General features: G+C 37.9%; 1 protein-coding gene across 2 annotated transcripts in view; it reads left to right on the forward strand.

The window, feature by feature from the left end:
• Nucleotides 1-1019: 1019 nt before the first annotated feature.
• Nucleotides 1020-25195, forward strand: part of APBA2 (amyloid beta precursor protein binding family A member 2) — a gene marked incomplete at its 5' end in the record, with an annotated part of 44735 nt that continues 20559 nt past the window's right edge. The window contains 6 exons of one of the 2 annotated variants that reach the window (XM_082488886.1): nt 1020-1988; nt 12758-12838; nt 14238-14274; nt 20763-20908; nt 22074-22109; nt 23721-23807. In XM_082488886.1, the coding sequence (XP_082345012.1) occupies nt 1020-1988; nt 12758-12838; nt 14238-14274; nt 20763-20908; nt 22074-22109; nt 23721-23807 (1356 nt within the window). The remainder of the gene's footprint in view (nt 1989-12757; nt 12839-14237; nt 14275-20762; nt 20909-22073; nt 22110-23720; nt 23808-25195) is intronic. The other variant, XM_082488885.1, reaches the window with a different exon arrangement.

The raw sequence follows: 25195 nt of genomic DNA on the forward strand, positions 1-25195 counted from the left end.
TCGGGCTTGTCTAGTGTAGAGAGAAGGAGGCTGAGGGGTGACCTCATTGCTCTCTGCAGCTTCCTGAGGAGGGGATGTAGAGAGGGAGGTGCTGAGATCTTCTCCCTGGGATCCAGGGACAGGATGTTCAAAGCTCTGTCAGAGGGGGTTCAGACTGGATATTAGGAAGCATTTATTTACTGAGAGGCTGGTCAGGCACTGGAAAAGGCTTTCTAGGGAGATGGTCGATGCCCTGTGCCTGTCAGTGTTTAAGAGGCATTTGGACAACGCCCTTAATACCGTGCTTTAACTTGGGCGGCCCTGAATCAGGCAGTTGGACTAGATGATCGTTGTAGAATATTTCTGTTGGAAGAGACCTATTCTAAAAACAGTATTTGGTTTAACAATGGGAGATACTTAATGGCATCCGGCTAGTAAGAGCTAATAAACCAGTGAGTGATTTTTTTTTTTTAAATAACTTACATAGCAGTGTGTTATCCTTTAGTGCCCTATGTGACTGCCAAGTTAATAGAATTACTTTCCTTTAGTTTTGGCAAGAGCAGGTCAGATTCTAAATGTGCGCTTTCAGTACACTTTAAAGAAATGCCTAAGCTGAAAATTGGAAAGGGCTCCTGTTTACTGCATAGCGATCAAAGCATGACCCCTTACTGGCAAGAAAAAAATTGAAAACTAATTTCAAGGTTCAGAATTAATTCTCTTGTCAAATTGACAGAAGAGATCCTACACTAGAATACGTTTAGCATAAATGTAGAACCTTCTCTTTATCTGTTCCTTTCAGTGGGCAAGTTATTACTTTAATTTCATGGTTCCATAACATGAGCATTTTAAAAGTTAGCTGCCTGTAAATCTGGTTTAAATATCTACAAACACATCCTTTTTAACAAATAAATATATTATTTTTTCTTTTTTTTTTCCTTTTAACATCACTGATATCTACTGTTGACTTTTTCCTGAACGTGTGTTTTTCCATCTTCCTTACAGTAATTGCTTAGAAATGATTGTCATATAAGGAGTTGGCTATGGCAAACAGGAAACGTCAAAGCACTACAGCCAGCATGCTGGATCACAGAGTGAGAGCTTGCCCTACTTCATCTCACAACAGGGAGCCTGAAAATGAAGAAAGCGACCTTCCTATTGAAGATTATGCAGCAAAGGAGGCAGAACTAGCAACTGTCAGACAAGGTAGTCCTACACCTGTGGAACATGAGTGCAATGATCATAGTGGAGATGGTGACTCCAGCTCTGACTATGTGAATAACACCTCTGAGGAGGAGGACTATGATGAAGGCTTACCAGAAGAGGAAGAGGGGATCACATACTACATTAGATATTGTCCAGAGGATGACAGTTACCTGGAAGGAATGGACTGCAATGGGGAGGAGTATGCTTCCCACGAGGAACACCATGTTGAAACAGATGAATGTCAGGAAGCTGTAGAAGAATGGGCTGAAGGTAAAATTCAGCACCAAGATGAAAATGAGGTGACGGACAGGCAAGAGTGGCAGGAAGGTCAAGATAATGGTGTTCAGATTTTGGAGGATGAAGTATCATCTTTGGAGATTCAAGACCAAGAAGAAAACATACAGTATTGTCAAAGTGAAGGTGACTATCCGGACTATTACCCAGCAGAGGCTAATGGAAACTCAGAGGGAATATCACCATACCATTCTAGAAAAGAGGATGCAGAGCTGGAAGAGCAGGAAGAGGACATTGACCAGATTGTAGCAGAAATCAAAATGAGTATGAGCATGAGCAGTATTAATAGTACAACAGAAATGAGTCCAGAGCACACTGGGACTGAAAACATGGTGCATGACTATAAAGAGACTTGTTCAAAGGGAGAAGCTGTTCACAGTGCTAACAGGCATGAGGGGAGGCCAAAATCACTGAATATCCCATCTGCCTCTAAGCACAGTGGAGATGTGCCTAGAGGTTTTAAAGCAAAGTCAAGAACCCCAGAGGACAGACAGAAGTGGCCACAAGAGCAGGTATGATGTTATTCGTTTAACCAGACCATCAGAGAGGCATTATACAAATGTTACATTAGTTATTTATTCCAAATAACATTAAGAACAGTATTTTTACTTTTTTTTTTTTACTCTGTATTGCATTCACAGCTACATAATCACATTGTGTGTTTAGAAAAAGGTGTGGTGTAGTTAGCTTAGGTAGAGAACCGGGAAAGGGGGTTTGTACAGAAAACAGACAATTCTAAGTAAAACAAGGTATTCCAGATGTGTGGGGCAAAACTGGTTTATTTACAGTATTTTTATTCTGCAGTGACACACTAGATAAAACTGGGGTGAGCATTGAAATAGTTGAAGGGTTTCTTTCCATTAAGGACTTCTGTTCCATTGCCTTAGTGGGCAATTACTTTTAATTTCTTTTGTTTTTAATAGAACGTATGCGAAGGCTAGATACTGCGTATGTTAAAAACAACTACAAGAAGTGCCTGCGTATTGCTGTGGTTGTGTACTAGCTGGGCATATCTTGACCTTGGCAAGAAGGAAGAAATAGGAGCTTTACTTGTACCAAAAATACTGTTAAGCAGTTTTATCACAAGAATGGTGTAAATGTCAATTTGAACTATGCATGATCTTTTCTCATTCTAATGTTGAGTGCCAGAAAAAAGAACATGGGAATGAAGCTCAATCTTTTCTAGAGGAACAGGTGTGTGAGGGTTTGGTTTTTTTTTTTTACGTTTCAAATTGAATGTGCTTACTTCCTTAGAGAGACATATCTAATTCCCTTTGCTCTAAGGTCAGTTTAAAGTTTTGAATTTGCATCTCTGAAGTTATATGCAACTGAATATTAGTTATCTTCTGCAATGAACAGTGATCTACCTAAGAGAGGTAAAACCTAACATGTATTTAGATCACAGGCTAGTAAGGAAAAGTGAATTATTTTGCCTTATCTTTAATTAAAATGCTTTATTAAACTTCAGAGGTATGTTTACAGTTTGAGATTTATCCAATCTATAAATATTATGATTTTCTATATTTAAGTGCCTCACAGTTAAACAATTTAATCTAGATGATTCCATTAGGAAAGACATTAAAACGTCAATTCCTCTGAAAAACAGTAAAAGGAAATCAAATGTTTAAGTATATGAAACATGTTAACCTTTATCATAATAGTGAACAAAATAAATCTTAGGGGGATATTTTCAGATTTCCCATGTCTATAGCAAGTTCTTAATACTCATTTCTATATCTAATGGCTTTAAACTGGAAAAGGGCAGGTTCAGATTAAACATTAGCAAGAAGTTTTTCACTTTAAGGGTGGTCAGGCACTGGAACAGGTTGCCCAGAGAGGTTGTTGAGGCCCCATCCCTGGAGGTGTTCAAGGCCAGGCTGGATGTGGCATTGGGCAGCCTGGTCTAGTGGGAGGTGTCCCTGCCTATGGCAGGGGGGTTGAAACTCGATCTTCAAGGTCCTTTCCAACCTAAACCATTCTATGATTCTATTTTCAGAAGGATAATTAGAACCAAATTGTGTAACTTACTATAGTGAGTGCCTTACTGCCCACATAAAAGTTCTAGCATTTGTGAATAAGCTCGAGGATCTTGAATGGTTTAAATAATAACTAGGTATTGGCTAGGAGCAGAGAAGTCTAGTTAGCATGTTTTAGACTAGCACTGGTCTTTCTGGTGCAATGCACCAACAGCAGCTACTGAAGTGTTGTTGCTTGTAAGTTTTGAAAGTATTTCCAAAACAAAAGAGAAGAGGAGCTCTTGAATAAGAAAGCTAGTGAATTCTTCTATATGCTTGAATAAGAACTTGTTGGGTTTTTTTCCCCCCTGAATGATTGCTGAATTGAAAACAGAATTCAAGAGACTTTCATTTCAACATCTTTTTGTACTCTTTAAATGTTTCTTTAGCAGAGGTTGAGCTGAATTGCATTGTACCTTTATTCTTCTTGCTGGACTGGTAACAACTGGGGGTCTTGTAACACTAGGATATTGCTATAACTGCCACTGGTGTGAAAATAAACAAAGGGACCTAAGTTCTGAGTTGCCTTTTGGAGCTTTAATTGTTATTTCCAGTCAGTCTTGGGCCAATGCCTTAATCTTTTATGATGACGGAGGAAGTGCTGCTGTGATAGGTGGCCACTGGCTGGCACGTAGCCATTGAGTTTTTGCCATCACTCTTCATAAAAACCACAAACTATTGTCTAATGGATAGACCATTAAACAGTCACAATATTTCATTCCTTCAAATGGAAAGAGAGAAAGGAAAGTAGAGATATAGCCAGAGATACAGCAGTACAGGTAGCCTTTCAGATCAGCATGAAGGCATAAACAAACTGGGTGACAAGACACAATGTGTAAGAAAGGAGATGGGGCAAAGCTGCTGTGGGCGTCTTCACTGAAGAGAAGAACACATCGGCTTCCAAGGCATAAAAGTGTGAAGCAGCATTTCTTATGGAGATACAGAGGCTCACAAATGGAGACTTGAGGAGATCCTCCTCTCCCCCCACCCCACCCCAAGCCTCTAGCAATATAAAAGAAAGATTAAAAAGCAAGTCAAATAATCTTTGGCAAGCATTACTTGAATGCGTTTATCATAAGACTGGTCTTATTTGGCTGTGGTCTGTTCACCTGCTGCGGGTTACTTATCATCCTTAGCTTTATCCAAAAATCAGGCTCAATGTGAGGGCATTAAAATAAAAGTACAGTATCCATTTCTGCCAAAGTGAGTTTTATACTTATTGGGTCCTTAAATGTCCTTAACTTGAGGTGTGGCTGGACCTTTAACATAGACATTGGACCTCAAAGAATTTAGATAAAGTACAGAGGATTTTGTTTGTCTAAGGGATGGATGCAATTAGTGTGCTGTCTAAAGCAGCCTCTGTCTCATTTGTGAAACTGAGGAGTCATTATTTTAGTTACAATAATTCAAGTTCTTACATAGTGAAAGGAGAAAAACCTAAGGCCACTGTTCAGTAGATTTGCATGCCCAACTTATTGTTTGCAGAGAATTTGCTTGCAAGATCCTTGGTTTTCTCTACTTGCTGAAAGATTTCGGTTATATTGTAAGCGTGAATCCCACAGTACAAAATATGAGAGGGGTGACAGAAGCATTGCATGTGGACCACTTTTTTGCCCCAATTCTTTAAGTAAATGTAGATTTGAATGCTTTTAAGTTAAACCAAGGTACTACACGTATATGAGTTTTTCTAAACAATAAGCAAACAGGAACATACATTTGTTGGGTTTATGCACATTCTGTGCTGTCCTTAGACTTTTTTGTGTTTCTGCTCCTTTCCTCCCTCCCATAGGTGGCACTACTGCTGCATAAAATTTCAGGTTAGTTAACAGTAACCAATACTCAATCCATTTTTACATACCTTTAAAGATATATAGTTATTAATTCTTAGCCCATGATAAATGCTAACAATAGTCTTGCATGCAAAATGTTAAAGAACCAGTAGACAAATGCAAGTTGGAAGGTTTCAGTTGCTAGGTTTGCTTTCAGCAATTAATTACCAGGGAACAATAGTCACTTCTAAGAAAGACCCAACAATCTACAGAGAATGGAAAACAAAGTAATCATCTCATTTTATTTTCAATGTGGGTCAGTCTCTATTCTTAAATATAGATGCTCACCCTTGAAAACTTTGGGGATATTTGAGCTTGCTTGTATGAGTCTTTATTTGTAAAATACCTCTAGGGAAGCGCAGAAGATTTGCGGTAGACAAGCCTGAGGGAAACCTAGAATATATTTAGAGTGCATATTTGCTTTAACTCACTGCTTAGCACAACTTTTGTTTCTTGCAGGCTTTCCATGCTTACATCATTTAAGAAAAGCATTACATCTATGAAGCTGAAACTGAGTATTTTGGGCATTTTATGACACAAGTCAAATCTAACAAGTTCCTCGGCTAGGAGTTTCCCCCACCCCCATTTGACATCTTAGTCATCTCAGAGGGAGACAATTGTTAATGTATCTGACACATGAAGAAATTTTTTTTGCTTATAATTTCATTTTATACATTTCAGCTTCATGCAGAGAAGTCAAATGCAGTGAGACAATATTGATGAATTCTCATGAATAATCACAGCTTTATTGTAAAATAAACAAGAATTAACTGAGTTAGGTATATCTTTGGGTAGAATAAGGAGGAAGAGGAACTGAATGGCTCATTGAACTGGTACTAGCGTACAGCATGAAGTTTTAAATTGATGTGGTGTTCCTGTGCAAAAGTAGTTGCTGTTAACTTGAAGTTTTTTTTCTTTTTGGAATGCTATGACATTTGCATAGCTTCAAGATTAGCTAGAATATTGTTGGTTTGGCACACTAATCATCATTCTAGGAACAGGTTTACTAGATACAAAATGAGAATAGCCTCCTGTTGCAGATGAGTGCTTGTACTGCACAAAATGGGAACAAGAGCCTGGTCTAAACGAAAAGCTTTTTGTGGTTCAAGTTGTCTCCAGGTCAGTTCGCTGCAACATAGCCTGTCCTGCTTCCCTCCCACAAAGCCATGTGGTATGGGGCAGTCCCAGGCCCACCCTGCTGCTCCCTGACACCATTTGGAACTTTAGTTTCTCCTGTTGCACCCATAAGACATCTGCAGAGAATGATGGCATTGTCTGTTCTTTTACTAATACTAAGTTAATGCTAACTGCATACAGTCAGGTAGCATAATTAAGAATGATAGAAGCAGTCAAGAAAAGCATTAGCCAAACATTGGACAGCAGCTGAAATAATACCAATGGAAAATGTCTTCTGCACTAGTGGGACTCATCATTAAAGAATTGCTCCTCTCAAAAGCCTCATATGTGGCAGAGTTTACTCTTTTCAGCCCAACTAGAGTCATACTTTTATGAAATACTGGCATTGGTGTAGCCTGAGAGCAACTTCTGATGGGTGGGGCTAAAGATGACTGTGGAACTCAACAGTTGAAGAATAAAGGGCTGATCAGACAGTCAATGCTCAGGTCTCATCTACTTAGATTTCAGACTTCAGACTCCTGAGCATGCATATTCTCTCCTAACCTATTCAAACAGATCTATTTACCAACAAAGATAAAGGTTTTACCGGCACCAACACCCTACCTTCACCTGTACCCTTTTGAAGAAACAGGTATTTGCCATTATCACCATTAATAAGAAGGACATTGGAGGGAAGTCTACTTTTTAATGATGCTATCTGTGACACGTGGATGCTATTGCTTCTTGTTTCTCAATCACACTTTCACATCACAGCATACATTTGAGAACCTAACCTAATATGCTCATACACACTGGCAGGGACCCCACAAGCTTCTGCAGCATTAGTCTCACTTCGTACAGGCTATGCCCTTATACATTTTCAACGTGGACATTTGGAAACAGACAGAATATCAGCAACAAAAAAATTGTGAAAGAAGATTTTACAGAGTTCTCTCTTTCCGTCTGAGTTTGTTCTCCAACAGCTTTGCACACATCAGTGCTGCTACTGTGTTTTGTTTACCTGTAGCAGTGGAGCTCACTCAGTATTGACAAATATATTTGAGGTTTATTCCCTTCTCTTGGCCTGGGCACAGTGCTCTTCTGCTGGAAAGAGCCCAGATCCAGGAGTCTTGTCCATAAAAGATCTCCTCCTTAGAACACTCTGAAGCAGCTAAGATGATAGACATTTTAGAAAACCTGTATCTTAGGAACATTTTACTAGAATTCAGCCTGAGTATTATGGGATGCATTTGATAGAAGTTGTGGAAAACACTAATGGGTGTAAACAAAGAGTATTAAAAAAGCTAGCTGCATTCTCCCATGTATTCTATGCAACTGTGGGGCAGAAATATTAAATAGCTATTACTGAGTGACAGTTCTCAAACTTGGCAAGTTTAAGTACTTACTGAAAAGTGCTAAACAGTCCAAACACTCTCAAACAAAACCAGTTTCTCTGTGCTGATTGGCCGAGTCATGGCTTTTTACCAGCAAACTCCTGACACCAGGAGACAGCAAAATCAGTGCCTCTTATCTAAAGATGCATTAGTGACAGTCTTCTCTGGGAAGTTTAAAGCAGAAGGCAGCTTGCACTCCAAGTTACAGTTACATAAAAACGCACCATTCAGCACAACGGTTTCTCTGAAACTCTTTACCATGGCTGGTTCTCAACTTTAAATATGTGCAAGGACAAAAAAAGCTCTTAGTTCTTTAAGATAAGAAAATTCAGTTGGTGATTGTTTTAATGTTTATCGAAATTGGATAGAGTATTGAAATTCTTTTGTGGAATGCCGAGTTCTCTAAACTTACTTTGACTCCTTCTCTTTTCATAATACCTAATCTGACTTGCTTATCTGGAACTACTCCTTTCTACGAGTACTTTCCTCTTCACTTCTGACATGTGCTAGCACCACCTCTAAATTAGCACATAAGTAATGGAATCCTTGTGAGAGAATAGAGTGTGAAGTCCGGCCTCTTTTTTTTTCTGTGATCAAAATCAGAAATCCTTCAGCTCATCAAGAATCGCCTCATGCAGATTTTATCTGCTGGGTCAAATTGCTCCTACTGACAACAGCATGTTAATGATGTTATGATAACTAATGCAGCAGCTCAGTAAGGGTACATTAGGCCATTCCCACTACACATCACCAGCATCTACAAGATAAGTTATTTCAGTCATTCAGTTAATATGAATATTACTAATACAAGTAGTACTGCCATAATAGACTTGTTACTAGGTTACCATCTCTTGCAAAAAGATGTTTTGGATGCACCTTGATGTGTTTCTGTAAACATAGTAGTGTTTAAAACATAGTAGTGTTTAAATATCAGGAGGACACATGGCCCAATGATAAACTGTCTCCAGAAACCAACAAAAGATCACAAAAGTTGAAACCAGAAACTGAAGTTTTGTCCTTGAGTGACAAACATAACGATACTCATCTGCTTTACCTTTGTTCTAGAGACACACAACAAATCGGGATGAAAAGTCGATTAGATCTGTTTGTTTACTTGTGCAACAGGTAACTTAATAATCTAGTCAACCTACCACAAAACATCTCTTTTCCAAGGTTTTTTTCTTCTTGGAGCCTGCCACAAGGAACCTTTTTCAATTGGAACCTACCACAAAACATCTCTTTTCCAAGAAGCTTAGTAGTCTTCAAGATTGAGTTTCAAAATATAGAAGCCAGTATATTGGTCTCTGAACACACTATTTGATAATATATGAACAATATTGCTAGTAGAGAGATTGATTGGCAGGTATGGATCATAAACCACATTATTCAAATGTTTAAGCATCATAGTAAAGCCTCACCACACCACTGGGCTGCACTCAGTGCTTGCTTACAAAGTCTTTACCAAAAGGGTTAACAATTCTGAAAATACTAATATTTCATTCCTCTCTCAGACAAATTATTCCTCTGAATAAATCAAGAAAGGGACTAACCTGCTGGTTTCCAGCAGAATGTTCTCCAGCAGGAAAGTGCTTCATCTGCGCTGAGCATCCCAGCAGCATTCAGGATCACAGGTGGCAACTTTGAGGAGGACCATACTGCTGAGATGAGCTTTTGACTGAAAAGCTAATCAGCTTACACTGGAGTAAACAACCAGTAGTATTAAGAAGTAGCAGAACTCAATCATTATCAGCCCTCACTACCAGCTAAGAGGAACTTGATCTTGCAGGAAGGGGTGGTTATAAAGGGTCCCTGGTTGGCTGGGTGGGGCCCAGCAAGATTGGTGGGAGGAGGGAGGTCCAGGTGGCCCCAGGCCTGGCAATTAGTCATCAGCACAGGGCTGGGCCAGGGCATGGGTAGACCTGCAGGCTTATTTCTGAAAGATGTGCATAGATGCTTCAGTGACCTCAAATAAGTAGAGCCTGATTTTCTTCTTAGCCTAAAGATAGCATTTTCGGCTGCCTCATGTTCCCTCATGTGATGCTGGACACTGCCTCAGTACTTGCTCAGAGGCAAAAGTATTAATAACACTACATCTTTAACATGTTAATGTTTTTATGTCTTCCCTTTGCAGAATCTATCCTCTTATCAGAATCTTACCCGAGGAGAAGAGACTTTAAATGTAGCTGTACCTCTGTGTTAGTGTGCAGTCAAGTCCAGATTTCCAATTTATCTTTAGATCCTATTCTAAACTGCAAGTTCGGGTATAAAGTATTTATAATACCTTGCAAGTGTTTCCCTCAAATGTGATTTTTCTAGCTAGTTACACTTAAAACAACAATATAAATTGGAAACTCTGTAAGAAACTTGAAGAAAGCAAGAATCAGGTATGAGAATTCATTTGACATTGGTCAGACACCTGGGAGCACGAACCAACTTCCAGCCAACATGGAATACCAGAATTTATGTTTTCTAAAAATGATTGCATAAAGAAGCTCCAAAACAGATCATCCTTGGTCTAGAAGCATCTCCTTCCATACGTACAAGACAACATGGTTTGTAGCTGTGTATGGGAGATGCAGCCATGCCTACTCTGCGTAGTTCCCTTCTTTGACACTGCAAGTCTTATGGAAAGACAGGGAAGCCTTTCTCCCTGTACTTCTTTCTGCTCTTTCCTTCTGTGATACCATGTTAGCAAACATTTCTTTAGCATGAAGATCTCAACGCTTATTTTGTAAAGGGTCATTGTAACAGCCCACATATTTGCAGGCAAGTGTTGGGCACAGAAAGTCTCAGATGGGCACAGCTCCCCTTACTGACTACTCGATATTTTGTGCTGCTGCTGAAGCGACACAGGGTGTGCTGCACTCCAAAGCTGAGATGATCTCAAGAATGTGATATTACACTCAGCTTTGTTTGGAGGAAGTGCTCACAGTGACACCTTCCACTCCTCATCACAACACTTTTAAAAAAACAAGCGTTAGTACATCAGCCAGAGGTGGAACATACTGTGTGCACAGATGTGCATAAAAGAAATGGTAGAATTCTTTGTACCTGAGATTCTGCCTAATTAGACTAGGGCTCCTAAACACATAGGCAAAACACTGAGGAAAGAAAAATTGGCCTTCATGTGCAGACACCAAATAGTAAGTAAAATACATTTATTATGTTCCTTGTAGAGGTGATTGATCCCAACACATCGTGTATTCTGCACAGACCTCTCTTTGGAATCCAGCCAATATACAATAACAACATACATACTACATATGTGACACATACATACTTCATATGTGACTCGGGAGCAATAAACAAGCAAGGCATGTTTGTACTCTTAAAATCCTGAAAATAGGCACTGCAGGAAATTACACCTGCGTATAAATCAAAACAAAATATCATCTAAGTGTTTAGTCATATTTTATATTAAGACTATATGGAATTATATATGCAACTCTTACCAAGGAGCATGATTGGTATTACAATCCCCAGGGCTGAATAAGTCCATTGACGTGTAAGATTTGTGACAGAGACATGTTTCAATCATGTTTATGGCACCCAGGCTATGCTTACTAAACCAGTCGGCCAATTCTTTCTTTATATGCAGGTGCGTTTTCAGTTCAGTCAAGCATGTGATAATCAGAACTGACAGAGCTTTAAACATACTAACATTCTGTTGTACATACTGGAGTTAATATATTTACTATTACTGTTTACAGTTTAATGTATCTTCATTGTGGCCATGTCATTTTCCCTGCTTAAAGCATACTTGATCTAATCAAGTATGATTATTATGCCAGTTCTATGAAAGCCCTCTAGGTATTTGTTTATCTCATTAGTATATTTCACTGCACATCAACACATATTGCTCCACATTAGTTTAGCCATGCAACATAATTCAGTTCATCTGAAACTGAGAAAAAAGGAAAGTGAAATATCCTAAACCATAAAAATTTGTTCCAGAAATCACCTTGGTTTTCCAGATTTCTCACACTGAAACTCTGAGTCATGAAAACTTCACTTTCTTGGTATGTATGGCACATGGGTGCTCCCTGTGTCGGGTGTTCTGTGACTGGTGTCAGGTCTGGAGAAGAAACTCTGCCCCTGAGAGTACTGGAACTTAGAAGAAAGAGTGTTCTGTAGTTTAAAAGACTTAGTACTTTCCTTGTGTAAGGTTTTATATTTTCCCTTTTACTTTTCTTCAGCAGCCTGAAGCTGTGCTGCCAGCATCCCGTAGATTTGCTTGGCCCAAAAGGAAGGAGATGCCATGAGGTATCTCCCATGAACACAGAATCCTATATTCAGTGCTAGGATTCTGTTTTCCAGATCAGAGGTGGCCGTTAGGACTATTTTGATTTTGTAGAGTACTGAGAAATAAACACATTTAAAAATTCTGAGTTTGGTTTCTGAACAATTTGAACATGTTAGCATTTGGCTTAATTTCATGTGAAAAATTTGCATTGAAATAAAATTAGTTTAAATTTAAATCAGTAGTGTAATTGGTACTTAATGATAATTGAAATGTATTACTATTTACATCAAAGAACATCTTTTATTATAATTAAACAACTCAACATTTTTATACGTATCTCATATTTGCTAAATTACTATAGGAAATTCCAGCTGTTACGTCCCATTATGATATTTCGGTATCAGTAATGAATATTGGTTGCACATAAATAAATAATAACATATAAATAACTACACAGAACAGCTTCATGACCGATGATTGTCATAAGATAATGGAGAACATGCTGAATACATTTTCATATGTTATGTTTTATGAATTTTTACTAACATTTTCTGAATGTAATTGAATTTAGTGACAATTTTCTGACTATCTTTGTGCTATTGATTTCCACTGAAATCTCTACTTTGTTTTGAAGCTTTTCAGAAGACAAAAGTATTTGAAATCCTTTCTCTTTTTTTCTTATAGATGTGCAATGGTTTAGAGCAGCCAAGGAAGCAACAGCGGTCAGACCTCAACGGGCCAGTTGACAATAATAATACACCTGAGGTAGGGACCTTAGGCCGCTAGGCCCTTGTGCTGCCTGTCGTCCTGCGGTCAGGCTTGCGTGCGGGAAAGCAGGCACCAAATTGTCAGCTTTCTCCCTCTCACACAGACATACTTAGGGTCTCTTTCTTTTCCTGAACTGATGATAATGTCTGCATAGTCCAAAAAGTCTTTGAACTATACCCATGAATTTGTTGCTGCCACATTCATTTTATGTAACTGTTCATGGCATGTACTCAAGCCTTAAATTTTCTGATGTCATGCAGAACAGGGAGAACACTTCAGAAATTCTCTTTTTGGATTCTTGGAGAGCAAAAGTAGCATCAAAAAGAAATCGGCCTCCACTTTTTTTCTCCCCCTGCCTCCGGTGTCAGTCTTTGAAACCAAAGGACTGCTTAATTCCCACTGGAATAATTCTCTTTAAATAACCCCTAATATCAAGCACATAATTCAGTGCTGAGGGCTCAAATGATTCACATCTTTTTGATTCGCCTCTGTGCTAAGATGTGTCCTGGCTCAGTCAGCTGTGACAAAAGATGCAGTGATAGGCAGACCTGCTCTTGTCACTGAAGACTGATGCAAAGAAGACAGCTAAGAATGCAGAACGAGGTTATGCTTGTGGCAAGGCACAGTGAAATGAAATTCAGACTTAAAAGCAGAAGTCTCTTATCTCAAAAACATGTAACATATTTAGCCTGTAGCCTGTTACGTTAATGAAGAGGTGCATTTCTACAGCCTTTTCCCATAATTGAGAAAACAGCCTCTTTCCTGGAAACAGGAATGCCTGAGGAGGCTGGCAGAAGACGAGCAAACGGAAGGACTATATCTGTTTATTGAGAAAAGAGATAGTAGGATAGTAGGATGAAAAGAGCACTGTTGTGGCCCCTGCTGAGATTAAGTGTAATGATATGTACTGTGCAATCAGGGTCAGTTCTTTTTATTCACTGACCCAGAATCTTGCTTTGTAAAATATTGTTTAATGTTCTTAATTGGAAATTTGGGATATCATTAACAGGCAATGTCATCTAGTGGACAAACTGTTGGACTGGGAATTGCTGGTTTGTATTGCTCATCTGACAGCTAACTTCCTAGGTCATTTTTATATTCTTCTCCCCATCCTCCCTTGTTTTTTTGTGTGGTGGGATCTGTTTAAAATGCTTTGAGATTCCAGGTGAATAGCACTATGTAACAGTTAGGTTGGGTTAATTACTGTGTAACACTTAGGTTGGATTAAATACTCTGATGTAATGTGTTTCACTGTGCTAAATAGTGGCTATGCAGAAGTTATACAGAGAAACTGGACTTTTTTTAAACAACGGTCAGCTGTTTAAATATAATATGAATTCAGTTCAGTTTGTAAAAATGATTTTGTTACAGCTATACTATTTTTATTTCCCAACAGACAAAGAAAGTGTCTTCATTTCCAAGTTTTGTTGATGGTAAGTTTTACATCATCCATAGTTAATGTAGGACAAAATGGAAGCAAATGCTTTAATATATTTTAAAGATTACCATTTTAAAAACCAGTCAAACCCAAGAGAATACAGCTGAAAAGTTTAAGTATTGAAGTATTTAAGATTTTCATCCCCCTGCTGTGGCAATGGGGGGCCTGGTGGTGATAAAAAGGAGGAGCAGATAGAGCTCTTAGAAGGATTAAGGTGGAGACAACTACAAATCTGGAACGGGGTAAAAAAGGTAGTAACAGTGGGCCCCAGCAGGGTGGAGATCTACAAAGGTATAAGAGTACCCTATTCTTCCTGGCCTTGTGCAGAGGAAGCAGTCATTTAACTGTTCAGAGCAGCCCCTTTATCGTGTTGATGTGATGCCTGTTGTTGCACTCTGGGTATCTCAGTTGCCAGCACAATCAGAAAGTTTCTCCTACTCTGACAAAAAAATTGGTCATCCAGTCCTCTGTTTAGGAGAGCCACGCTTCCGTGTGTTTCTTCAATCTTCTTTGCACTGCTACTATTATGTATTTTCTGTTTGGAGAAAAATGAGTCAGTTTATTAACAGGAGCAGGTGGATAGAGATAAAATGGGATTATACTGAAAAATGTTATCATTCTGTGATTCACAGACAGCTGAAGAGCTTTGGATTGGGAAAATGCATATAGCTCTGTGCAAAGGAAATGTCTACACTGTAAAGTGAAAAAAGGAAAATTCTAAGGGTCTGACCCCTTAGATCTGCTATGAACACACTTTTCCCCACATTGGAGACCATAAATGAATGTTAAAAACTTGATTTCTAATGCCAGTCTCAACTCAGGGAAAACTTACTGTGATTTAGAATAATATTAGAATGTCCAACATTTTTCTTCTATTCCCCGATCTCATCAGCTTGACTAACGACTTCTGGTTTTAGTCATTTCCTTGAAGAGCTAGAGCAAACAGAAAGTTCAAAGATTGCCCCTTTTACACAGATTGACATCTGATGGAAATTATATGTAACACTTGGCATGTACTGGCTAACAGGCCCTAAATAGAGGTAACCTAAATGCATTCCTCAAAGGTGGCAGAGACAAGAAAGCAGGCTGATACTGTAATAAGCATCTACTGGTTGTATAGTGGACGACTATGATGGGAGGCCAGCATGAGCAGAGCTTTAAAACAGACTGGAAAAAACCTCACCCCTCGTAGCACAACCGCACATCTTAATTTTGGGGGGATAAAACATTATGTCTTTTTCTTTCCTTACCAATCAGCTCAACTACTCTGTTGGAGAGGTGTCAGTATACTCTTTTATATAGCATAATAATTTTTTTTAAGTTCATTAATTTTGCTTTCTCCATTGTTTTTTTTCCTGTAGTTGCACAGTATGTGAGGATAAGCTGTTAGGCTTTTTCTGTTGCAGTTATTATATGGCATTGTCTAATACAAATAAATATGTAGCTCACTAGGAGGTTATGATAGGTAACATGACTGCTCTCTAAATTCAAAGCAAAACAGAGTTTTTATTATTAATTCGGATGCAGAGTCCCAAAGGAACAGGACCATACTGCACATAAGAAAGATTGTGCCAGCTAACACTCCCTGTTCTTCCCTCAGCTTTGATGGCGATACCACAGCCGTATTCTGGTTACATTCATATTCGACTGTTCAGGCACTTAACTTTCAGCATGACTCATGACTTACAGTAGCTATATCTATATCTCGATTAATGCATAATATTTTTCATATGCCATGTGGACATAAAAAACAAACTAGATAAAAGGCACAAAAAAAATACTGGAAATGTGTCATTTTGCTATTACAATTGTTTCAGTAGTAGTACCACTATATGGTTGTAGCGGTAATTAGTTTCATGTTCAGGGGTCCTGGCTTGTTCGCTCTCTGGATTTGTCCTATTACCATAAATCTCATTCCCTTGCACAGTAACAACCACGATCAAGTAAAGAAATCAGCCAAAATACGGAACTTGTAGATAGCCATTCTGCAAGGTGACATACGCCCTGTGTCCACATACTCCTTATGCAAAACCTGCTGCAGGGCCACGCGCCCTAAGGTCTTGGTGACCTCGTGGGGTTTGATATTTCTCAGTAGGAAGATGAAAGCGCTTCTGTACTCTGAGCACAGTCTCTAAATACTGCCCGAATCCCAGGTTTTCAGATAATTTTAGATAAGTATAAAATTATGTTCTTAACAGATTATTAAATGCAGTTATGCTGAATTACTGAATGAGAATTCTTATTTTGTGAATACAAAAGGTAAGTTAATTTAAAAATGTTTAGACCTAGTCTACTTAGTCTAGAAATATGTTTATGCTTGTTGCATTAATAGATCAGCAGAAAACCAAGTCATGTCTATTGCATTGATTTATGGTTAGATTTTTCAGAAATAGTTATTTTATGCTTAAGCACCGATACTCACCATAAAATTCCAATCTTTGTTCACATTGAACTAATCTTCAAGTTTCAAATCTATTTCTTTCTTCTCCCCTTCCTCATCAGGAAGCCTTACACATGCTTACACTCAAGAGCATGCTTAAGCGCTCTGATGAGCTGGGACCTCAGCCAAGTCTGCATTTTTATATTAAAGCAGTCAGAAATAAGGGAAGAAAACACTCAGGTAACCCAGTTTGACCCTGGCAATAGCATTCCATCCTTCCAGCATTTTACCTGACAATTGCTTTCATTGACTTCATGATGGGAAATGCTGTCTTCCCAACATGCCTTTTTTTGTGTGGTTTTTTTTTTTTTTTTCTGTATTAGCTATTGCTATAAGCATTGTATACATGCTGTTGTTTTATACATGATGTTGCAGAATTTGTTGCTAGTGTAATGATTCAGCAAAAAATCACTTTCATAGAACTATAGAATCCTAGAATCATCTAGGTTGGAAGGGACCTTTAAGATCACATAGAGCCAAACCATCAACCTAACACTGCCAAAACTACCGCTAAACCATGTCCCTCAGCACCACATCTACACATCTTTTAAATACCTGCAGGGGTGGCGATTCCACCGTTTCTCTGAGCAGCCTGTTCCAATGCTTGATAGCCCTTTCAGTGAAGAAATTTTTCCTAATATCCATCTTAAACCTCCCCTGGCGCAACTTGAGGCCATTTCCTCTTCTCTTATTGCTTGTTACTTGGGAGAAGAGACCGACCCCTACCTCGCTCCAACCTCCTTTCAGGTAGTTGCAGAGAGTGATAAGGTCTCTGCTCAGCCTCCTTTTCTCCAGGCTAAATAACCCCAGTGACATCAGTTGCTCCTCATAAGACTTGTGCATAGTTTTCTAATGTTACGAAGAGATGATGAAACCATATACAACCAAAAATACCCCAACCTTTAAAGAATCCAAAAAAATAAAATTAGGATTATAAAATTGCTTAAAACCCTTGATTATTTCCACATGCAGGAAGTTTTTCAGGCAAAGTAGTTAAAAACACCATTGCTGTCACCAAACAGCCGAGACATGAGAAGAATTTGTTGTTTCCTTTGTAACACAAATTAATTTCACAGACCGCTAAGACATGGTGGGGATTACTGTTTCATGCTCGGATGTGCTAGCAGTGTGTACGTAAAAATAGCTCTCAGAATGTCTTTGAAAGAGAAATGCCTTTGACATAGCCTATCAATGACAAAATGGAAATCAAGACAAAAATGTCTTGCTCAAAGATGTACAAAGCACCAATATAAGCAGAAGTGGTCCAAATTCAACATTCTTGGAAATAATTGAAGAGAAAAAAAGCTTTCCTGAGTTCAGCCAGAGCTTTTGGGATGGAAAGGAAGTAGATTAAGGGACTGATACATTTTAAATAACCAGTACAGTGTTTTTTGTTGACAGAGCCTGCAGACTCTTAGAATTTTGGTCTTTGCTTGATGTAGTAATGTCTGTATTAGAATTTGTACCAACAATTGCAATTTTAGTTGTCTTCAGACACACAAAATATTTCAAGAAAATTAATTTAAATTAACTGCTAAACGAGGTTAGTTAAACTGATTTAAACATTATGTTGGGTAAGTTTTGCTAACTCTGAAATATCAGAGTTAAAGCAACCTTGATTGAATTTAGTGTGGTTTACTTAGCCCGAAGTGAATGAAGGAAAACAAAATTAAAGCCACTTTTTGAATGAGCGTGTTGATGCAGGTATCTGATGAAGTTTTGCTAACTTAACATTAAATTCAAATTTTTAATTAATTTCCCTCTTTGCTACTCTTGAAACAAGCTATCGATATGATGCAACATTAATATTTTGTTGCATGCTGAAAGAAGTACAGATGTATGAGACTAAGTTTTAGGCCTGAAAAGAAGTATGAATAACATCATCATAAGAGGTACCATGTAAGATACATCATCCATGTGCTGAAAAATGTAATGGTGCAAAGATGTAAGCAAAGAGGAACAGAGGTATAGTAAATAGAGTTCTTAAATGCAGTAGTTGTGGAATTTTCATTTTCTTTTATTTCATTCAGTGCATTAGTGCTGCAGGCACAAGGATTGTTTTTTGAGGTACTGAAAGACTTGGCCTTCATGAAGAGTTTCAGTGACTTTTTAAATTAGTAGCTTCCCAAGGATTTCATTGAGGGTTTTCACACTTTCAGTGGAGATTGTCATGATGTTTTTTTATTCATTCCCCATACTTTGAGAATTTTAAATTCCACAGAATTCTATTCTGAGTTACAATGAAGATCCAAAGCATTACTGGGTTTGTATGGAAGTAGAGCAAAATATGTCTTCCTGTGGTATATAATTATTCTTTCAAAGCTTGAAACTCCAGCGTGTCCTAGCAAAACAAATAGCTCCATGTTGTGTGAGCACTGTTAGTTAATATCGGGTCTCTGAAGAGTGCAGGACCGGTATAAATACATATAGGTGTTTATATACTTTGATTACTGAATTACAAAGACTGTTTTTTTTTGCTGGGGGTTGAGATTTCTGGCAGGCAAATGTGAGGTCTGCACGGAAGTATAGGTGCCACCAGCATTGCTTGAAGAAGAAAGTCACTTCTTTTAATCAACTTTATTTTCTGTTGGAAGACTTTTTCTGAATTAGAATGGGAAAATGAGGGATAGGAATGCTCACTAAAAGATGTATGTGTAAATTTCATCAGCATAGCATGCCGTATATTTTTCCTTCTCCATATATTAATCTTGCACATTCAATTGATTATAAATAAATGGAACTAATCCACCGTACAAGAAAACTACTTTTAAATTAGCATCTCCATTCAGTGTCATTTTTCTCCTCACACATGAGATTGATATACTTCAGAAAAATGTGTTAGCAGCTTGGCAAGTTGATACAGATCAAAGCAAATTTCTTTTATAAAACTGGTGAGGAACAGAAAATATTCACTGTCAGGAGATTTCAGCCTAAGTCTGGAATGACTGTTCTTTACTGTTGATCTCATCAAGCTAGGTGTAAAGCTTAACAGCTGAATAAAGAGGGTGATGAGCATAATCCCAGTGTGATAAAGATACTATCCTTTATTCTCTTCTCTCTGCCTACTCTTTTTCAACCTTGGAAAGAAACAACTGGCAAAATGCAAGTTAATGTTAGAATCTCACCAAAGTCACTGTGTAATTAATACTAAGTGTATGCAAAGGCTTTTTGTTGAATGAAGGCTAAAATTGAAAAAATAGCAAGATGTTTTGAAGTTCCACTATTTTCCTTTCTTTTTTAACATGAATTTTTTCATACTCTTTCCATGTTCTCCTTTCCCATAACTGGTTTCTGTGATGTCCCCTCTGTCAGAGGGAAAGGCTGTGTGACCTGTTGTACAGATGCCATTGATTAGACCATGAACGCTTTATTGAACTCCTGTACTGAAGCATGTTTTTCTGGCTCTCAGTTTATACAATCTGTACCAGCCTGGGAACTGTATTTTTCTATGAGGCTCTGAATTCAGGCCTTACACGTGACTAAACAGCATAGAGATGCCTGCTTTTCTTGTTTTCTAAAGTTTCTTAACTGTTAAGTTTCGTGGTGGACTTTTGCTGAAGCACAGTACACCTTTGTGCCCGTTGCTCATCAGTATTTTTGCCAGAGATAATGTTTGTTGACTGTGTACTTCTGCAGACATCTCAAAAAATGTGGAAACGCAAATCTGTATTTAAGCAGAAGTTTAGCTCATGCACTCTAACAGTCACACATATAAATAGTAGGAAAGTTTTGATAAAGGAACCTATCAGCATTTTGGAAACTTGCAAATAATTCGAATGTGTTTATTAGTGCAGCACAGCAAAAAATTTCCGATGATTTACCTCTAGAATTCCACATTATGCAATGCTTTAAATACTGTATGTTTGGTTAATATGTTTTTTGAGGGAAATAATTATAGAGAAAAACATGGTTTATTTTGCACTGAATTTCTTCACCTGCTTCTTATTAGAGAAGTATTAAAAAGGTTGTTCAATCCTCAATATCCTTTATTCAATTTCTCATCTCTCTTTTCAAAGGCAGTAACTGTAAATGTCTCATGTCAGTTCCAGGACCTTGTGAACCTGAAGACCTCATTGATGGAATCATCTTTGCAGCCAATTACCTGGGCTCTACACAGCTGCTCTCTGAGCGCAACCCTTCCAAAAACATAAGAATGATGCAGGCCCAAGAGGCAGTGAGCCGTGTTAAGGTAGGGGATCGTTATGGCTTGTAGAATACTCTCTGATGCTTTGAGTGTTGATCTCTAAACAGTGCAGGATCTGCAGCTTCAAATGTATTCTGAAGTGCACTCATATGAGTATAGACCTAGTACCGTAAATACCATTACTTTCCAGTGCTTATTATGAAAATACATACAGCTTCTCTGAGGAACAAAATATAAATTATTCCAGAGTCTCTTCAAAATTGTTTGGAAGCTGTATGAAGAATTCAAGTATTAAAGACAATTAATACAACAATTTCTGTAGCATAGACCTCTTCATACAGTTGTGTAAAAAATGCTTTTTTTGGTTAACAATCCAAGTAGGAGATTATTAGGAGATTTTCTAGGATTATTAGGAGATTTTCAATTTTTACAATTTTACAATTTTTTGTGGATCTGCTGTAAATACCTGATCTGAATAAACACATGGTTAGAAAGAGGTAGATTTAAATATTAATAGAAAAATTCTGTGCTTAGTCAATAAAATATTTAATTGGTAAAAACTGCATGTTTTCGAAAAAAACCAGTTTGGGAAAATCATTTACTTAGCAAGAGACTGTTATGACTGATTTGGCATTAAGAAACGAATGGAAGGCAAGAAACGTCCAGTTCTTTAAACTTTCCAAACCTTTGAATTTCTATTTAGCGTATTGTGATGTCTCAAGCAGTAAGTAATTGTTCCTTGCAATTAGCTCCCTAAAAACTGTTTTGTGTATATCTTAGGGAGACTTGACTACTTTAGATAGTCATGGAAGAGAGCTTCAGTTACACTTTGTTCAACAATTACGTGTAGATGTATGATTAATGTGGATAGAAAACCTTGAGTTAAAAATAGTGCAGGTACTGTCCTTTTAGACTGCTGTATATTTAGCAGGATAAATCTTACAAGGAGCTGTTAACAGGCAACACTTTGGTACCAATTTTTTTTAATCAATCAACAACCTGCATAATGCAATTAAATCCAATTATGCTTGAGAACTGCATAAGATATAAACAAATCTTTCTCACTTGCACATCCTTCTCCAACTGCCCCCAAATTTTTAATTTTTAACAGTCTGGATTCATAGTCTAAAGGTTTCCCTGACTCCCACATTGTCTTTTCTCTTTCTTTGTGTGTACATTTCTCTGCATTCTTTTTTATGCTACTCCTCAGAGGATGCAAAAGGCGGCTAAAATCAAGAAAAAAGCGGTGTGTAAACGGTTTTTCTTGAATGCTAATGTTTACTTACATTTTTGTTGTACTTATTCTCCGTGGAGTGTTGTGTCTTTCATTACGGGTCCTCATAAAGTTGTCATTTTTGTTTCTTCTTTGTTAAGTAGTAGAACACTGAGTGGAATAAAATTAACTCATTTTCTTCATTGTTCATTTGCTGGAGTGCCTGTCTGCTGCTCTTCTGTTAAATACCTGTGATTTGTTTAGTCCAGATATACAGCCAATGTTATCTGGGAGACATTTTTAAAGTAAAGCTTATTTTTATTTTACTAACCAAAGCAGTAAGATGTATTTCCTGTGCCTGTGACTTACTGTATATTTATTAAATTATTGTCGATATTTAAAAACAAATAAAGTAAACTTACCAGGTAGTAGCTGGAACAATTCATACAGGAGATATTTCACTCAGTTAAAAACTATACTTCGGTGAACTAAATACAGTTGACAAAAATAGCACTAAAATTAATCATCTTGCTCTTTGTGAAGGTCTTAGATGAAAGCAATGCAAGTAATCTGCCAAAGTATGTGCTTGATTTGTATTTTGCTGGATGAGAATTCAAATAAAATTAATCTGAATGAATTATAGGCATAGCTAAGCCTTTATGACTACAGAAAAGAGCAGCAAATACATCATTCTTCCTTGCACCGTTTCATCAAAGAACTGGTCTCTGAGCTGGAGACTGGTGCCTGCCTTTGGCACAGGGTGGTGCAGTCTGGGGCCATTTTATTCTCAGGCTCCTAACATGGGTGCTGCTAAATACCAGTTGCAGTAGTGCAGTGTGGGCAAGTAGCCTGGAGGAATAAATAAGTTCCTGCCGGAACTTAATACTGGAGTATTAAGTAAGCTCTTGGATGATGCTTCAGTGAGAGGTAGCAGCTGCTTTGCCACTTTCTATCCTGTTTTCTCCTGTGGGCAGAGCCAGGATGCACACATAGGAAGCCATGTGGCATTACACTGTAAGCCCGCTTGCTGTAGGACCGTGTTGTCTGATGGGATATGGAGCTGTTTCCCTAGCGAGCAGTGCTCAGATGTTGAGGTCTAAAAGTCAGCTCATGGCTTTCTGTGATATGAGAGAAATATTAATTCAGCACTCAGTTCTTTATTTTCTAGAAAAAAACTAAACTAAAACCCTAAAAGAAATCCCTCAAACCCACCACAATACTGAGCACCAGCTTGCCCTTTTTGTGGTGAGCTCACTGAAGATGGCAGGGGCTGAGCAGCTGATGGGCATTAAGTTGCTTTCTCAATTCTCCTACTTTCTCAGTTCTGGTGCCTCAGGTACTGAAGGGCATTGAGGAGACAGCCACGCTCTTTCTCCTGTTCTGGCTAGAAATAGAGAATTTTAGTACTTGAGCTGTCAGGGCTCCAAAAATTCACTTTTGCCCACAAAATCAGAGTATGCTTCACTCTTTCTCTGCAATAAATGCATTCTTTGCATGTATTTAGAAACACCTTTGAATAGCTGTCTTTGTAGTGGTTTAACAATGCGATTGCCTCACATCACTTTATGCTTGAAGTGATTGGTGAATTTGTCATTCTAAAGAGGAAATTAAAATTCCCCTTGTAACAAAGCATCTGTCTTTTAGACTTCAGAGGGAGATTCCCAGGCCTTGACTGAAGTGGATCTGTTCATCTCCACACAGAGAATCAAAGTTTTAAATGCAGACACACAGGTAAGTGATGACTAAAACTCTTCAAGAATAATGTCAAGTTAGACTGCGCTCTTATGCTGTTAGTGGGACACTTTACTGAATTTGGATAAATTCACTGTTGTGAGAATATTCAGGAAGCACGGTGTTAGATCTGCGATTTTTGTAACACTTGCCATTTGCCAATATAGTAATACTGACACCGGTTTTGTTTATTTGATGTACCGGAAAATGCATGCATGTTTCTGAGATCTATAATTCGATGCAGTAAAAGATTCAGAAGTCTTTCCCAATGCATGTACCCTCTTTCTCTGTAACAATTTCAGTACCCAAATTTATGGTCTAACAGGGAAATCATTTGCTGCTTTGACTAAGCCATTTGTATCTTGCCATTTTTAACATTTAACCTCCAATTTTTCCATAAATCACATCTGAACTACCATCCTCTTTGCCTAAGATAAATTATTAATTATTCATATTAAGGAAGCATCTGGAGACCACAGCAATGATCAGGCTCATCTTCTAGGAATACATACATATATTCAGTACAGGCAATCTTAGTAAGAAGGATTTTTTTTAAAGGAATTTACAATTAAATAGACAGAATTTATACATGGATCCCAGTATTGAGTAGAGTAATCTCACAAGATCTCTTAGACTTTGATCATACTTAGAGAAAGTCTTTAAATTTTCAGTCTTATGAGAGGCTTTGAAAGGGAAATTTTAGTGACATTTTTTGCTTTAGTTTTCACTAAAAAACTCCATTGTATGCAGCTAACAGCAGCTGAAAAAAGGTAACACCAAGTTATGTTAAAGAACAAACCATTTAGAAAGTGCTTAGTTAAGCTAGATATAGCCAAACTAGAAAATTCATCTTGTAGTATTTGGAAAAATGGTTGGAGCAACCTTATGCTAACCTTTCAATGATACCCTTCCAGAAATTACGAAGGTAATAATTAGTTGGTTTTTTTTTAGTAGCAGAACAGACAAAGGATTATAGGTATGTTTAACTGTCAGAAAGATATCAAAACAATGAAACGCTTAGTAGGCAGTATGTGAGTGGAGATGAGCAAGAGTCATCACAGATTTGTCAAAAGTAAATCACGTTAAATCAATGGTTTTCTTTTGTGATGGGGAATATATTTGTCCATGGCACAGAAACAGCACACATCTCTTACCGACTTAAATAAGGCTTTTATGTCTCACCATATTTTCTAGATTATATGATCTAGATACAAGAGATACAAGCAGGCTAAAAAATTTCTGAGACTGTACTTATTTCTGATATGTTGCCATATAGATAGCAATATAAAGAGATAAAGAGCAGAGGGAGACTCACAGGCATGTTTCTTTGATGTAGTACTGTTCAATATTTTCATAAACAACTAGGAAGATGGAAGGAGAGAATGGTT

Source organism: Vanellus vanellus (assembly GCF_965231255.1).
Source record: "Vanellus vanellus genome assembly, chromosome: 11".
NCBI lineage: Eukaryota > Metazoa > Chordata > Aves > Charadriiformes > Charadriidae > Vanellus > Vanellus vanellus.